This window comes from Choristoneura fumiferana, chromosome 5 (assembly GCF_025370935.1).
Source record: "Choristoneura fumiferana chromosome 5, NRCan_CFum_1, whole genome shotgun sequence".
NCBI lineage: Eukaryota > Metazoa > Arthropoda > Insecta > Lepidoptera > Tortricidae > Choristoneura > Choristoneura fumiferana.
In genome coordinates this window covers 15,007,320-15,024,125 of record NC_133476.1, presented here as the reverse complement: position 1 = coordinate 15,024,125, position 16,806 = coordinate 15,007,320, and the positions used below count along the sequence as shown (strand labels likewise).

The window sequence follows — 16,806 nt, the reverse complement described above, 5'->3', positions numbered from 1 at the left end:
CGAAATCGATAAAATAAAGTTTGACAGTTACTAGTTAATACAACCCTAGCACTACAATAAATTTTGCTCACATTTATTTAGTAGAAAGATTACTTCTTTTGTAGATCGAATTATATCAAAATTGCATTATCAAAATAAACTAATAATTAAACTAATATACCCTGCATTTTAGCTAAAATCTATGCGACACATATAAATATGTTATATTATGCAACAAAATTAAATAATTTATTTAGTTAAATTAGTGTACTGAGTCGATATAAAATTAGCCGTCTATCCCACTAGTCCCATTGAGTTGTCCCATTGATGGGACAACTGAGACGATTACGTCCCAGTACTAGTATACGAAATTTTACAGTTGTAAGTATCTGTAGAATCATAGTGTAATAACGTTTAAACAAGCAAGTGGGTGTTCAAACATTTTTTTTCCAATCGTTAAAATGAAAACCAAAACAAAAACAGATCCTTCGCACACAACAACAGCACGTCGAAATGAACGATGTAACATCGTCGCCAAACAAGCGGGAATACGGTTGAAATGTACAAAACCGTTATCGTAAAATACACGAGTAACCACACTCTAGTGCAAATAAATCCACTTATCACTGTGAAGCCTAGCTTGTTTCTCGCTTAGGGGTAATAATGTGGCAAAACGTTAATTTAGTATGTAAATGCCACAAGATCTAAATGATCTGCCACGAGCTTCCAAAATTACTTTTGTAAAGCACCTACTAAGTACATAGTACACACCACGACACCAGCTTAGTTGTGTCCAAATGGGAGTCATATCTGGTTTGCGATTGAATTTGCATGCGAGGGAGAATGTTTAGAGTTCATATTTGATTGGGCATGGTGAGGCGTTTTCGTTGTTGTTCGCGTGGTAGCAGTCAATTATAACCTTCTATTCGATTTGATGCCCGTCTGGTCCCGGGGGCCGCACGCTGCTCGCTTTGGCCAGCAAAGTTTAAATTAATTCTAGATCGACACATCGCACCTTGTCAGTGCTGTGATTTTTAATACTTTTATCGTTTCAACTACAGCCGCTTTTTCACTGAAACTTTACAGTTCTTTTGCTTTATAATTCACTTAAACTTTGATTTCATAGAGTTAGCTCTCGTCATTTCTACTTAGTTAATGAAGAGCCAGATGAAAAATACTTTTTCTCAAACATCATGTCGTGGCAGTCTAGTAGTTTAAGCTACAAACTCTTAAACAGAGGACCCGGACACGTTTCTCTGCTTTTCGGAATTGTCGTGTATATTTAACTAAAGCTTTAAGATGAAGGATAACAACGTGAACTGCTCACACTGCAAAGCAATTCAAAGGTGCAGTTGAAGTTTGCAATCCACATCGGGCCTACGTGGAACTATGCCCTAAAATCCCCTCATTCTAAGAGGAGGCCTGTGCTCAGCAGTGGACTCGTATAAAGCGGAGATGATACATCATAATCGTTTTTATTTATTATATATTGAAGGTCCATTCTTCGTAACAATTTATAGGTATCTCACATGTTTACATCCGAAAAATGTAGTGCGTAAATGGTAAGTTATTATACTGTATCCATTGAGGGAGCTAATATTTTTCGGCAGGGAGCGTGCACCGGCATACAAGACAAACGAATAAATCTGCTCGTCGCACACATTCGTTGCGTGCTCCAGTCCATCTCGGATTTATGGGCCAAACCTCTTACAGCTCCATCAAAGCTTGCAAAATATTTACCTGACTGTACAATCCCAAGCTGAAATAGCGAATGGTAAGTACAGTCTTCGAAAGAGATCAGCCAGTTTCGTACTCATTGCTATATAAGAAAATATGTTAGTACTCCTGCCAAATATTTGGGTATCGAGAACGTTGTTACCAAATTGCCTACTGCATTTATTTTATAGGAAGCTATTTACCAATGCTCCAGCTATACTATGTAATCTAAAAATTACATTATGTAATTTACAATTGCAAGAGTCGGGGCGTAACTTTTCGTCGGTCGCTGCAAAATAACAGTCAATTGAATAAATTCCCTGAAGGTTAATTCAATTTCGTTTAGCAAAAGTAAATTACTTAATTCGTTTCAGTTAAAATGAGCTTAATCACAATGAGCGGACATGACGCCAGTCGCGCGGTTCTGTGCTGAGAATGTGTTTTAATGCAAATTTCCATTTGGCCGGTTGATATTCGCGAGCGAGTGAGTAAATTCGCAACGAATCACGTGTGCCATTTAATTGACAAGCGAACAAAATGTTTAAATGTAGTGATGTTGTCGGCGCCAGAAAGTTTTCAGTCTGTGTTGTGACCCGCCGCCACCCGGCGCACTCGGCACCCGTCAATGACAACTTGAAATGTATTAAATTGATCACCTAAAGGGACCGCTGCATTCGTGCTCGTATGAAGCGACGTAGCCAATTAAATTGGTTTTATTCAGTATAAATCACTGCGTCATTTAAAATGGGACATTAATATCCTGCGGTTTTGAATTAATGTTTTAATTAACTGAAATTGACAGTATTGGCTAGGTTGACGGGATACGTAAAAGGTGCTACTTTTAGCTGTGCTTTGGGTGGCGTAGAATAGGACAACTAGAGTGATTATAATTATGAGTTTGTAGCGGGCTCGAGCGGCCCTCGCACCTGTTGCCTCCACAGAGCATACGTGTTGCTACTCCGCCTTCTACCCATACCTACCTCTTGTTTGATATTTCCAAGAACTTACGTACAGCTATATTACGCAACAACATCCCGAGTTTGTCAAGTGTATAGCAACCAACGACCATAACTTGCGAAGAACGTGTGAATTCAATATTACAAAAGTGATGTAGGTAAGTTTGGAAATCCATTAAAAGTTCAAGCAATGGTTGACCTATTAATACAAGCGAGCTGATGTGTTTAAAGTATTTAGGACCCCTTTAACAATGGGTAAATTTTGATCGGTTTATTATTCAACGTATAAAATAAAGGGTACGCGAAACTTTGAAATTTACTTGTGAGTTTTGACATAAAATAAAATGTTTGCGTACTCCGAGCCAAGTGAAGCTTAGTATGTTGGTTTAAAAGCTTGTTCGGGATATCACATGTCGGTCGAATTTGTCTTACTCGCGGTGCATTGCGTTATACCCTGTTACACTTTACGGGGCTCGCTTATGGAGCGCGGGCTAGAACAGTCGACAGTAAAACTTTCAGTGGATTGTTACATTGAAGCCAACTAAATAAAGGCGGGGGTAGGTTTTCGCCGGAGCCTTTTCATGGGCGTCGCCTTTATGCCGATTTTATGTTGCATGAGCAAAATACAGCTGTAATTCCGACACGGGAAAATGTATATTACGCCGAATCCTTAGTAGAATCTGGCAGGCGAGTATAATGCGGGGATTTCTTGAGAGAGCCTCAGGCTAGGTGAGGGTAGGCGCGACTCGAGTTTGTTACATAAAAATCCCGTTACCGCTACGGAGGTCGACAGATTACTTTCTTGTTAAGAGGATGAAAACAAGAGTTAGTTCACTTTCGACAAGGAAATAAATAAGAAAGGTTCTTTCTTTTAAAGGCTCTCCTTCGGCGATCCTGTTAAGTGTAGCTGAGAGTTTCGAGGACATATATCTTTACAGATGAAGTTTATAGCCTCTTATACGTTAAAGTAACGACATATATTTGTAATATTTTTAAATTTGTCAGCTTTATTTTATTTCTTTTTGTAGCGATTCCGGTACAGTAAAAATAACTTATGAGAGCTTCAACCATTTGCGGATCGCACACCAAAGACTGTCACCGCAATACCAGTGATATTATTTGCTTCGCTAGCCATTGAAACAATATAGAGAGGCAGTCGTGCATACAGAACAATTCATGTTATATTCCAAATTGTGCAAAAGTAATCAGTCGATTTATTTCTCTCGGTTCTGGAATGATCTCCCGGCTGCGGCGGCAAACACGCAATTTGTCCTCGACGTTAAATCGACCGCAAACAAAACGGCGCGAGCGCCGCGCCATCATTCACCTGTGGTCGCTCGTGATAATGAGATGGACCTACTGCTCAACATATTAGGCTGATTGCAATTGTGCATGCCGTACGTTAACTGACCACGCCTACTGCGTTCTTGCTTATTGGAATAGTTTCCCATTGTCCAGGCCGCGGAATTCAAAATGTTCAAATCATTGACATCTATGGTACATGTAGGGTACAATAGATGTCGATGGTTCACACCCTATTTTCAAACGTGTCTTCCAAGCGTGAGCATTGGCTTGAGGTTTTGTTATGATTGTTAAATATATCAAATTTTAATGATTTGGATAGTATAAGTAATATCTAGGTACTTTAAGAAGATAGCAGAAGCATAGAATTGAAATAAAAACCATTCGACGTGAAAACCTTAACTTTTTAAATGGCTCTTTCGTTCTAGTCCAAAAATATTGGAGGCTATAAATAAAAAGAAGCCCTAAATCATTTCGAGTATCAAAAGATTTTACCATAATTTTATTATGAAAAAAGTTAAAGGCCAGTCATTATTTTAAGGTTGTGATTTGAAATCCTGAGACAACTTTGGTGATATCCCACAGGGGTATGACATAAAGAGATTTCCGCAAACGCGACTTGCTACTAAATTAACGGGATAACGCTCTTTAGGCGCTAAGTTTTACCCGGTGTAATTAACTCGGCCTTAGTAATTAAGATGGTTAATAAATGGCTGTGTAGTAAGTCGCTTTGAGATATGCCTGGAATCCTTTAATATAACCAAAACAAGCGCTAATAACTTGCGCTAAAGTGTTCGTGTTAATGTGACAGAAGGACTAGGGTAATGCTTTAGTGGCTAAGTTGTCGGGAAGGTTGTGTAATTGCTCGAGTGCGTACGAGTATTGTCAACACCTTAGTTTTAACTACAGTTTCATTGAAGAGCCATCCCGCGGGTACAATGCGCGGAACAATAAGTAGTTTTAATTCTCTGTCAGTGCCCTCAAACATTCATGGAACAACTACCACTAATTGTTACATTCACGCGAATAGAATTGTTTATTGTATGTCTAATAAATGAACGAAAACTTTATAAGGTAAACGACAGAGTCGTCAACACGCTAATGCCCAATAGACGACACCTTGATTATCTATTGTTTCAGATAGACTTAAGATTACAGGTGTCAACTATTGGGACAGCGACGAACACATACGTTTACCTTATTACATTTTTTATTTTTTTAAGTTACTTATTTTTTTTATGGCGTAAACTTTGCAATGTATGATTCAAGCTTTTTATAGTTAAGCATAGCGACAGCGAATACTTTAAAAATATAGCGTACATTTTACAGTAAGTATTTCAGCGAAGTTAAATCATTAGGTACAATTATTTATAAGTAATGGGTCTTTCGCAACTCTGCAATACCTACCCAAACACTAACAGCCATAAATAGTATTAAGTTTGTAGTTGTCGAGACAAATGGAGAGGACGATCGATGTTTAGAAAGGTCGGCCGACCTTGTATCTACTATGCCTTTGTTACCAATTTGAGTGTAAATTCTAATTAACTAATTTATACATGATAAGTAGGTACAGTCACCAGCACCAATATCTGACACAACCAGCGTGCATAAATATCTGAAACGACTCTATTTCTAGGGCCGGAAGGACGTGTCAGATATTTTTGCACGCTCCACTGTCGCAGATATTAATGCTGGTGACTGTACTTTAAAAGAAACCTATTCATATCCCGTTGTATTGTAAAGGTACTATCGATAAAGATTAAAAACAAAATGAAGCTAAATCGGAACTATTGGCCTGATTATTGCAAAGTTATTTTGTTCGGCGAGCGTTCCATTCTTTGTCCTTTTGGCTGACAATATGAAGGCTTTAGTCAATTTTCCTCGGCCCCAGAATGGATGACTTTTCAATTGCTACCACTTTATTTACCTTCGCTAGTAAGGATGTCTACAATAGCCTTTCTACTGTGTCATTTCCCGCACTCACAATTTTTTTATCCATCCCTTTTCTGTAGGAAGTGATTTGCTAAAACATACTTCTAATGTATATTGTTGAAGCGTCGGCCGCTTTAATGCTCCATTGACAAACAATACATGGTTTCGATTTATTGCTATCCGTTCTTAAGGAGGTATTGTTGTTCAAGCCAAAGGAATTATATGACGATAGAGTGCGAGCTCGTACGTGATTCCTTTGCCCGGATTACACAAATATAAAGACGATATAATGTCTGTTAAGATAGATCAATTATGGCTTAATAAGACATAAATCCAGACTAAACCAATTCAAAGCTTACACCGACCGCGTGTAAAATATGCATCAACCAACAAGTAGAACAAACCTTGTTATATGTAAATATATCTGGAGAACCGCTGAAAAACACCAACTCGATTCTCCAGGGTATTTTCTATACCACTTCTCCCGCTGGGATCTCAATCTACCACTAACAAGTAAATGTACTTGTTGCAACATAGACATGGCCGCCCATCGTCCTAATATGGACATCAGTTTAAAGCGTGCTGTTGTATTTTTCGTTGTGTGTTAAAAAGTTTTTGGTTTGGATTTGATTTCACCTGACATTTGTTTTGAGAACTGTGCGTTATATCTGCCTACTTCAAACCTTCTATCTAGGAAACTGGAAGTTTGCAGAGAGATCAAATTTGTGATGTAGACAAGAAATGGTAATTTTTTTTCAATTGTCATGAGATAGGGATAACGGATGGACGCTTTTGATCACGACGAAATGATAAAGAAGAACGGATAATTGACTGATCTACTAAATTAACGCTATTCAAGCAGCATTTCAACCAATAATGTGCGAGGAATTGTGCTGCGAGGGATGTGTTTTTCACTAACCAGTAGAAATGCTTCATTTACATATCCTCGCACAGCTCTGGTGGAAACGCTGCTTTAGTCTAAATCCCAGGCCATGGAAATCTGAAATTCTTAGAAGTTCCCTTTAAAATATAAAAAACTAAGGAAGGTTTGTAAGTCTTTTGTTGTTACTTCATCACGTCTAAGCCACTGAGAACCGATTTAGATGAAATTCGATATAAGTACAGATATTTTGAGTCCCGGAGAAGGACATAAGATAGTTTTTATCACGGAAAATTCTATAGTTCCCGCGGGATAGCGATAAACGAATTCTGCACGGTCGGAGTCGCCGGTAACGGCTGGTAATGTTATAAAGCAACAAATACTATGAATATTAAATTCCATGATAATGAAATAACGATAGGTTAAACAGATTTTAAATAGTTCATCTGTAAAGTTAATTTTAGTAATTTTGATAAATAATATGTATTGTCAATGACTCGAATTGATACAATACAAAACCTATTCGTATTATTGGAGCATCCTAAACTCAAATCCACATATGCAGCAGGTTATTACGGAGCGGTCTCCAGAGTTCGAGCCCATCCTCGCATCCTTATATGCGATGCAGCGGGATGCATTCTCACTCAACCGCGCCATCTCCAGGGAGACAACGGAACTAGATACCGTATCAATATATCAGCATTCTATTTAAGAAAATGTGGGAACAAAAATGCTTTGGAAACGGCGCGGAGTGTTGCTCCGAAGTGAGATGAAGCGATTTAGTTTTTTAAAGTGTTGAGTGTTTTTGGTGAGATTAAATTTGTTGAGTGATGAATGTATAAGATTATTAAAATTAATAATAACTTTATGTTTGACACTGCGCACTAAAATAATATGTATACTCGTAGATCAATCACGATTGTGTAATCGAGGAGGTATGCCCGGCATGTTTGCGCATGACTGGTGTATCAGTTTTTATTTTAAAAATTATATCTATCTTTGACAGCATCTCAAATGTGTAGTACTTATTCACTGTTAATTGTAGAATTGTATAATTTATGACTATTGTTGTCACAGATGTTACATTACTTTACAAAAATTATGTCGGTTGATCACAGGCAATAATGAGAATGCCAAGTTTCACTTATTAATTTAGGTAATGAGTATTTGCCCAGTGCCCAATTTCAGTAGAAAAAAAAGACTTTCTGCCAAGTCTTTTTGAAGCACATTCTTCTTACCAGTGTGACTTTTTACGTTTTTTTTTCTCTGATGGACAAAAATAAATGGAATGGAGTCCTCTATTGGCAAAATAAGATTTTGATTTTAATTAACTGTTGCAAAGTAAGTAAATGCAGTATATTAACCAAATGAAAGATAATGAAGAATGGCATGAAGACGAATGATATAATAATCCATTAACTTTTTTTAATTCTATATATTATGTATGTACTAATGAAAACATTGACCAATCATTGATGTTGTAATCAGACCAAATTTAGGACATCATTTTCGGGTTATATAAAGCCTTAATTTTACAGAATATTCGTGATTGCAATTTGTGGTCATAATAAAAATTATGGAATAGAAAATGCAACGATATTTTCAATAAATTAATTTACATAGGTATTTAAATATTTGGAGCATATTTTGGGCATGTGATTGTGTAGGTATCTAACTTGTCGTGTTTAATATTAATCTCCATAATATGTACCATTAGCCAAATAAGTGGTCTGTCAATTTTTAAACAATTTCCTATCAAATGAATATGTCGCTAAAGTCGAATTATTAAGTTAACAGACACGTCTTTTGGCATTTTTGTTTTATGGCATGCAAACGATTATCAACTTTAGGGTGGTAGACCACATATTTGACTGATGGTACTATTAAAGATATTATTTGGAATATTTTGGCCAGCATTGGGTTAATTTACTGTATATAGCCTCGTAAAATATTGTTTGTTTTTTTTATTTTTTTAGCAGAACATTTGCCGAACTAAATCTAAGATTTAAAAAAAATAAAAGATTTAAAATTTACACATTATGGTGTCTTGAGTATTGATAGTTACAGTGCATTTATAGGTAGTCATTCACGATGACGCGTGCCGTGGTTCTTATTACAATGTCATTAATGTCTAATTTTGACAAAATCACGCGGCTTCATGGATGGCACTGTATAACGATATAAGCAATCTTTATGGCACCAGTTGAAGCACATTCTTAAAAAGTAATGCTATAAAAAAATGCGCAATAATTAAGCTTAAAAAATCACCACAGAGATGCACTAAGAATGTATTTATCAAAATTACAGAACGGTTGTGTGCTCATATATTTACTTAACTATAGACTAAGAGGATGTCGTCTTTTATAGTGTTTGTGGCAGTCAAGTCTGGGGAACTGGAGGAAGAAGGATTTAGCATGAAAACATGTGTTGCACAGACGTCAGATCTGTCTAGTGTCCCCCGTGCTATACAAGGTATTTATAAAATATAGCAAGGTATTTAGTAAATAACTTGTGTAGCATGGGGGACACCACACATAGAGACATTGTACATCGACGATGAACTACCAAAATATCTCCTAACCGATTAATCTTAGACATGCAATTGAAAAATTTCGAATATGAATTTCGAAGAATTGCGTAACTGAAGTGACAGTGAGCGGGGCACATTGCTCGCAGGACTGATGGCCGATGGGGTCAGAAGGTTCTCGAATGGCGTCCGCGGACCGGGAGATGAGCTGTTGGTAGGCCTCCAACAAGATAGAGCGACGACCTGGTTAAGATCGCGGGATCGCGGTGGATGCGGAAAGCACAATACCGATCTGAGTGGAGAGCCTTGGGGGCCTATGTCCAGCCGTGGACGTCTTTAGGCTGACATGATGAGATGATGTTGCGATTGAGGACCTTAGCACCTCCTAACCAAATCTCATCATTTCGGCCTATACACGTCCCACTGCAGGGCAGAGGCCTCCTCTCAAAATGAGATTACTTGGGGGCTCGTGGTGAATTTCAAATGTTGTTTTGGACATAAATTCCGAAAAACTTAGAGGTGCGAGCCTGGGCTTGAACCGACGACCCTCTGCTTGAGATGTCAAACAAAGTCAAAGTTAAAGTCAAAGTGAGGTTGGGCAGTTGGTGCTTCATCGTCGATATGCGATTGCGGAATGGAAAGGTACAATGTTCTAGTTCATACTTAAGTTAGTTCAAAACAAAATTCGACGCTAAGGCAGTGTACCTACACAATTTGAAACAATTGAGACGGAGGGGCAGCACAAGAAGTGAAACATAATTACGTTCCCGTGTAAATGGTACTCCAGCCCAGTGTAACGAGGTTGTAAAATGAAATAATTGTAATACACGTAATATTAACAGGGCGGTTTGGTTCTCCGCAAGATGCATCTAAGCTCGGTGTGTTCGCTCCCCGGGACGACCCACGTGCCGCCACTTAGCACTCGAATGTACGCTTACGAACTCATGAAACAACTCCAACAAACTCTTATTGTTTCAGTCATAAAGGTTAAAACCGTTTGCACCGGTCCACGAGCTAAGATAGGAAACTTTACAGAGTCTGAGAGCTCTACTCCAGAAGCTTACTCGTGTTGGAATTGCCTCGACGTGTACAAAAATAGCGAAAGTGTTCGGAGAATTGAATCCAATACAAAACAAATATACCTAACATTCACGTGCATTGTGTTTGATTCGAGTGCAATTTATGAGTTATTTGCAGCAACAAATACAGTTAAAGTAACTTCGTTTGCGGTAAAAGTGGCACAGTATCGTTTGTGATATACGTATAATAATCCCGAATCAAGAACAAACCTGCGAAACTGCGCAGGATAAAAATAACTTGAAACGTTTCGTTGATATCCTACTTTTTTGAGTGAAAGAAACTATACGGCACTCGTCGGAAACGATAGTCATTTATGATTCACGCGATAGGCGTCTTTACACATCACGCACAGCGTCGAATGAAATATAGATAACACTACTCTTATGCAAAGTGAAAGGTGAAATTTTCACGGTAGTACGGCACGCACTCGTGGAAATGTGTCCCATAGGCGCAAGCTTCGTGCCAAAGACCAAATGGAATCCGCCCCGCCGAGATTGGTTCCGCTAGTTCTTTTCGTTTAATATTTAACAACTTGGTGTCTCACACATCGCATTCGCCTTTTATAATGGCATTTGATTCAGGCTTTGCTGCTACTTTGAATGCCAAACGAACTCGAAAGCGAGCGTGATCGGCGACCTTGAAATCATACATGTCATGAATCTTTTGGACTCACTTTGAATCCAATAAATAACTGAACATTCTATAAAGATGTTCAACAATTTTATTAAATCTTTATGCAATATAAACCGACGTTATCATACCGGCTCAAAAAATTTGCAAATTAAATTATAAAAAAAGACAATGGAATATTTCCGCGAAGGGATGTCGTTAATTATGTTTTTTTCTACCAACGAAGGTCGTAAATAAAAGTAAAGGGTGCTATTAAACGCATTATTCGCGCATATTTAATGTACTGTTAAGGCTAAAAGGTTTTTATTTCTCACATTTTCAACAGCTTTACATAAAAATCACCCTTCGAATTAAGTCCCTATTCAACACGTGATGTATAGGCACAAAATATCCCGGACACCGCGAAAAAATCTGATTCAAAAACAAAACAAAAGAATTAGAAATCCTTCAGGATTAATAAGTGAACGCAAACGTGACTATCATTGAAAGTGAATTGTAAATATCCGCTTGGATGTTTGACCGGACCTAAAAATGTACACGTAGAAATCCCATTTCCATTGCAGGGAACACGTGAGTCACCTTACGCTTACTCGCAACTGCGGTAGGTGTAGGTAGGTCATTGAACTCGGTTCAAATTGCGCACTCTAAGCGTAAAACCATTGTTATAATTCAGGCGGCGGGATATTTCGTCGTCTAGTGGTGCCTCAGCCATGGTCCGGGCCTCCACAGCGAAAAAATAGATAATAAAATGTATTGAAATGGCTGCGGGCCGGCTTATCCGGTTGAAAGTCAATGAATATTTGATTTCAATTTTTTTCCCAACGTCGCCGTGAAGTATTCACGATATACCTAATTTGATTTTCGCCATTCCGCCCGTTCGTCGGGGCAGTTTGCATTCATATTCAGTTTGAATACGCGTTTGGGTTGCCTCTTGCCCGAGTTTGATACAAATAAACAGGGATATTTTTACATTTCTTGCTAGGATAACCCGACCCAACTGATTACGTTTCAGGGATAATAACCCGGCCTGTGTATGAAGCTATAAGGAATATTTATAATAAAAAATTACTCCCTTTTCCGACATCATAATATTTGAATTGCCTCTGTACTTAACGATGTTTCAAGGCCTGACGATCACGCGAGATGGGACGTAATTTTATTGGAAAACAAATTAAATTATGTCACAGATTATTAACCAAATTTTCCGAGTAGATAGACATAAAATGGGACGGTATAATTCCAATATCGTTGAGTACTCGTGCATAAAGAGAGAAAAAGACTGGAGAAGTAGACGCGTAAGCTTTTTTTAAACTAATTACTAAGTGAGGTTACAATTTTCATCAGACCGACACGCAAAAGGCGCCAAAGCTGGACGTGAGTAAAAATGCGTAAATCATTTTATATCTTGCGTCGACAAGAAAAGGCTCGTTTTTCCCTGAATCTGGAATGGAACAGGATTGGTTTTTGCGAACTTGCACAAATGACGGCGCAACGATATTTTACCCAGGCTGAATATTTGGGTCAACCTGTTTTTGCGTAATGGGGATTACAAAAGCAAATTTAACATTGTATTTGGTGTAACTGCTGCAAGAGAACCTTCGTTCGCAACAAAAGATGGCCGGCCTTGATACATTTTCCGTGGATTTTAATTAAAATCTTACGCGTTGTTGTGGGGATAATGAAACTGAATAGGCATAAGTCCCGGGCTGTGTAGTGTTCTGGGACAAAATTTGATTAGCTCGGTACATAATCTTTATTTAGACAGATTTTTTAATAATATATTTTATATTGCGGCATCTTGAAAATGTTTCTCATTTTAATTTAATAATAAAAAGGATAAGTTTTATAAAATAATTTTATGCAAGTATTTTAAAATGTTTGTCACACAATTTTATCAAAATTTTAATTTGGTATCTTTGGCTGATCTGATACAAAATGCTGTCGAATAGGAAATATTTAATATTAGTAAAGTGAATAAAAACAGACTGTTGGAAAACTATTATTCGCTAAGACAAATGTTTCAACGCAAGCGACACGTTTTTTAACCAATTTTTCCCTTTCACCCACAAGATACCTACAAAGAAATCTACATAAGGGAGCCATACATTTTATTCGGGCGTCGATTTGTTATTTATTAGCCGGGAATAGTTGCAATACGAGGGAGGGAGCACAATACCGAAATCGGTGAGCCTATTTAGTATCGATACCACCTCGAACCTCCGTTTCACTTCGCCTCGCCTGAGCTGTAACCTCTGCCAGCGATACTTGAACTTCCTTGCCTCTTTTAGTTCTCTTTGCGAAACGGGGTGATGGGAGGGGTATCTTTGCGCTGACATGTCTTACTCCACTGGTCGTGTTTCATCGAGCGTCGGCGTCTGTATTTATCCGTAGCTAGGCTACCAACCACGACTTTGTGGCGAAGACGGCCAGTGAAATGAGGCGAGACGAGCACAAAAATGATATGTTTCCCTGTGTGACATGCAAGCCTTTGGAAGTTTGCTGTTTTTGTAAGGAAAAATAAGGTGACACGCCAGCTGAGCGCTCGTGCGTGCCTTCCTCGACTAAGTTACGGGCGGCTAAGTAATAATATATGTTACAGCCCTTGGAATTTATTTCGCTTTTTTCCGATACACTATAATTGATGGGTCACTGGTAAAGTTTAAATTGTTGTTTAGTATCCCTTTAGCGAAACTACCTGTTACTTTTCCAAATTATACGAGTGGTTACCTAAATTATTGAAATATATAATTATTCCTTGTTCGATTGCGGACGCGAGCCTGCCCGTTCATGTATGTAGGGTACCGAATAGAATTCGGTTGCGTGATTCTAATGGTCAATTAATTATTTGTAAGCTGAGTATAAGACGTTACAACACGCAAACATACAGTTTTTGACCGGGGACCGTTGAAATTACAGACCGTTCGTGAAGGTTGATCGTTCGGCTACTCAATGAAAGTGTATCGCTATGACTTACCTCTGTGCCTATTGGTTTGTTTGTCGAACATTAACATGGCGTCCTCGATCTGCAACAAGAAAAAAGACATAAAATAAAGTTCAAATCCTGAAAAGATCGGGGGAATATAGCGAAAAACAAGGGCGTCGTACGCGATTTGAGCCCCGCCCCGGCAATAAAACACTCTGGCGCTGTAATAACGAATAAGCACCGGTACAGAGTAAACCACACGCTGCAAATAAACTTTGATAAGCGGGGGCGAGCAGGTAATAACGTATTCATAGAGAAATAAATGGAAAGTCGGTGGTTAGGACGCGAACAATACACGCGAGGCGAGATGCGCTGTCACCGTCGAGGCGTCGCGCGCGCTTTGCCCGCGCACACCAAAATATGGCCACGAAGGAGCATTTTTAAAATTCCCCATCCGGTTACAAAACTGCGATAAATCCTTGATGTTAGGTAACGAAATGGCATCGTCAATATTCATGTTGAACCGCACGCATTCTACATTCATGATGGCCGTTGTAAATTCTCCGGGTTTCAACATTTTGGAGTTACTTAGTTCCAACAAGCTGTTACCGTGCTTTATCATCGAGCAGAAAATATTACGTACCCAACATATCAGCGAGGCCTTGCCGTTTTTCTAGGTTTTATTACGTATAGCTATGAAAAGTTAGTTAGGGTTACCCTACTTATTACAATTTTGGGACCTAGTAACCTTCAATTACATGTTTTTAGTAGGTATCTAACTTTAGTTACTAACACGTTGTGATTGAGCATGAAATTACTTTTTAACCGACTTCAAAAAAGGAGGAGGTTCTATGTTCTAATGTTTGTATTTTTTTTAAGTATGTTCGCCGATTACTCAGTCAATTGTGGACTGATTTTCAAAATTATTTTTTTATTCGAAAGGGTTACTTTTCTGAGATGGTCCCATTGTCACCAAATCAAGATCTGATGATGGGATCCTAGGAAAAACGAGGGCAAACCTCAAATTTCATAGGCACACCTATAGCGATTTTGCAATTTTTAGCATTAAAATAAGCATTTACATACATAAAATATCATTTGGTAAACTGGACCTGATGAAGAAGACCATAGATGACCAATGGAACTCGTCAAAGCTAAGTAATGCTCGCTCGTCTATTAACGATCATTATTAATATACCTAGATAAGCGACTAAGAAGGAGCTTTAAGTTAATGATTCTTTCGAACTAATCTGATGCTGAAGCCGGAAGGTAGGCAACGGAACTCTGTTATAAAACAACGTAACTAAGCCGTGTTTGGGCTTCATGAAATCGTTGTGAGATGTTCTTTGGCTACAAATCACTCTAAAAAGTGAGAAATTAAGAAATTTTTCAACAAAAAAGTAAAACCTACTCCAAAAAAATAACAAAAAATGGAACCGACTATTAAACCCTTGAAAATATTTTTCTAGCACTAGGTACCTACTAGCTCGAAGTCTGTGTCTCAGCACGACCCAGCAGCATGTAGGTGAGGTAGACGACTATTGTTCCATTCCTGCTGGCTCGTGCTGAGACACCGACTTCGAGCTAGTAGGTACCTAGTGCTAGAAAAATATTTTCAAGGGTTTTACAATCGGTTCCATTTTTTTATTTTTTGAGTCGGTTTTTATGTTAATTAATTTGTGTATTTACTCTGGATTTACTACTAGATTTACTTACTACTGGATTTTTGCTTTAACTGATTAAATAAAATTTGGGTTGTGGGCAAATAGAAAAGCCGTGGGGTTGCCGGACAAGAATAGCTCCCCCCCCATCTCATTCCGTTGGGTGTCGTAGAAGGCGACTAAGGGAAAAATCCAGAAGACGGGCAGCAGCGTCTTCTGCGTAAACCATCAGCATAACACTGCGATCCCCAAGCCGCCTGCCAAGCGTGGGGATTATGGCAACCCCCCCCCCCAATAAAAAGAGTAGCGGGAAACCGGTGGATGCAAGTGGCGAGTTGTCGTTCATTGTGGTGTTCTCTGGGAGAGGCCTTTGTCCAGCATGATGATGATGATGATGAGAAAAAGGAGGCTCTAATTTTTAAACATAGATTGGCTTAACCACAAAAAAATTTTAACACGTCCTAGACATAAGTAATATGTATGATAGATATGGATGGTATCGTGTTAAACACGTGACCAACGATTGCCTAAGTTTTGTATAACAAGATTGATTTACAGCAAAAAAAGGCCAAAATTAAGTCCAAAAGTAAATCAGATTGGTGGCAAAATTACCGATGTTGAAAAATGCGTTCGTGTTAAACAAAATTGGGCAAGTTGAGTTTGACAAGCGGGAGCCCTGGGGTTTTGTCTCGGAGTCGGCAGCACGGCCGCTCCCTCGGGTCACATTAGGCAGTGGAAGGTCGACGCCGGCGCCACGCACTCCCGATGATCGATGCCGAATACCCGTAACAGGTGACCTTTCGCTGAATTATTTCTACCTGTAGAAACGTTTGTTTAGCGGTGATTTGTTTGAGTGGGAATTGCGACGCTTTTTGTTTCACATGTGAAGTGGACAACCCCTTTTTTGCGGTGGAAAGACTCGGATTAAATCGTTTCGCGCCGAGTCATCTTTTGTTTTGGCGCTGCAGTAGTTTCAGCTAATGTGAAACGTCTTTATAAAATACTTTTGTGGTACACACGTTCAAAGATTAACGGTTCCACTCTCTTAAATACAGTTATTTTTTGTGTTCGAAGCTTAAGTAATTGGCTCGTGCAGATTTAACAGAGCTACAAAACAGAACTCAATCTAAATCTTTGTCTTTCAAAAATAAATTAGCGGCCATTGAAACGTTTTATTAGAGAAGTTTGGCGTAAAGCAATCTTGTAAGGAAAATGAGAGA

The 16,806-nt window shown here is 38.6% G+C and overlaps 1 protein-coding gene across 1 annotated transcript in view; it reads right to left on the bottom strand.

The window, feature by feature from the left end:
- The window catches only part of Rbp6 (RNA-binding protein 6), a 622,038-nt gene that overhangs the window by 162,435 nt on the left and 442,797 nt on the right, over positions 1-16,806 (bottom strand). Inside the window, 1 exon segment of the mRNA XM_074088132.1 lies at positions 13,977-14,025. Within this exon segment, the coding sequence (XP_073944233.1) occupies positions 13,977-14,025 (49 nt within the window).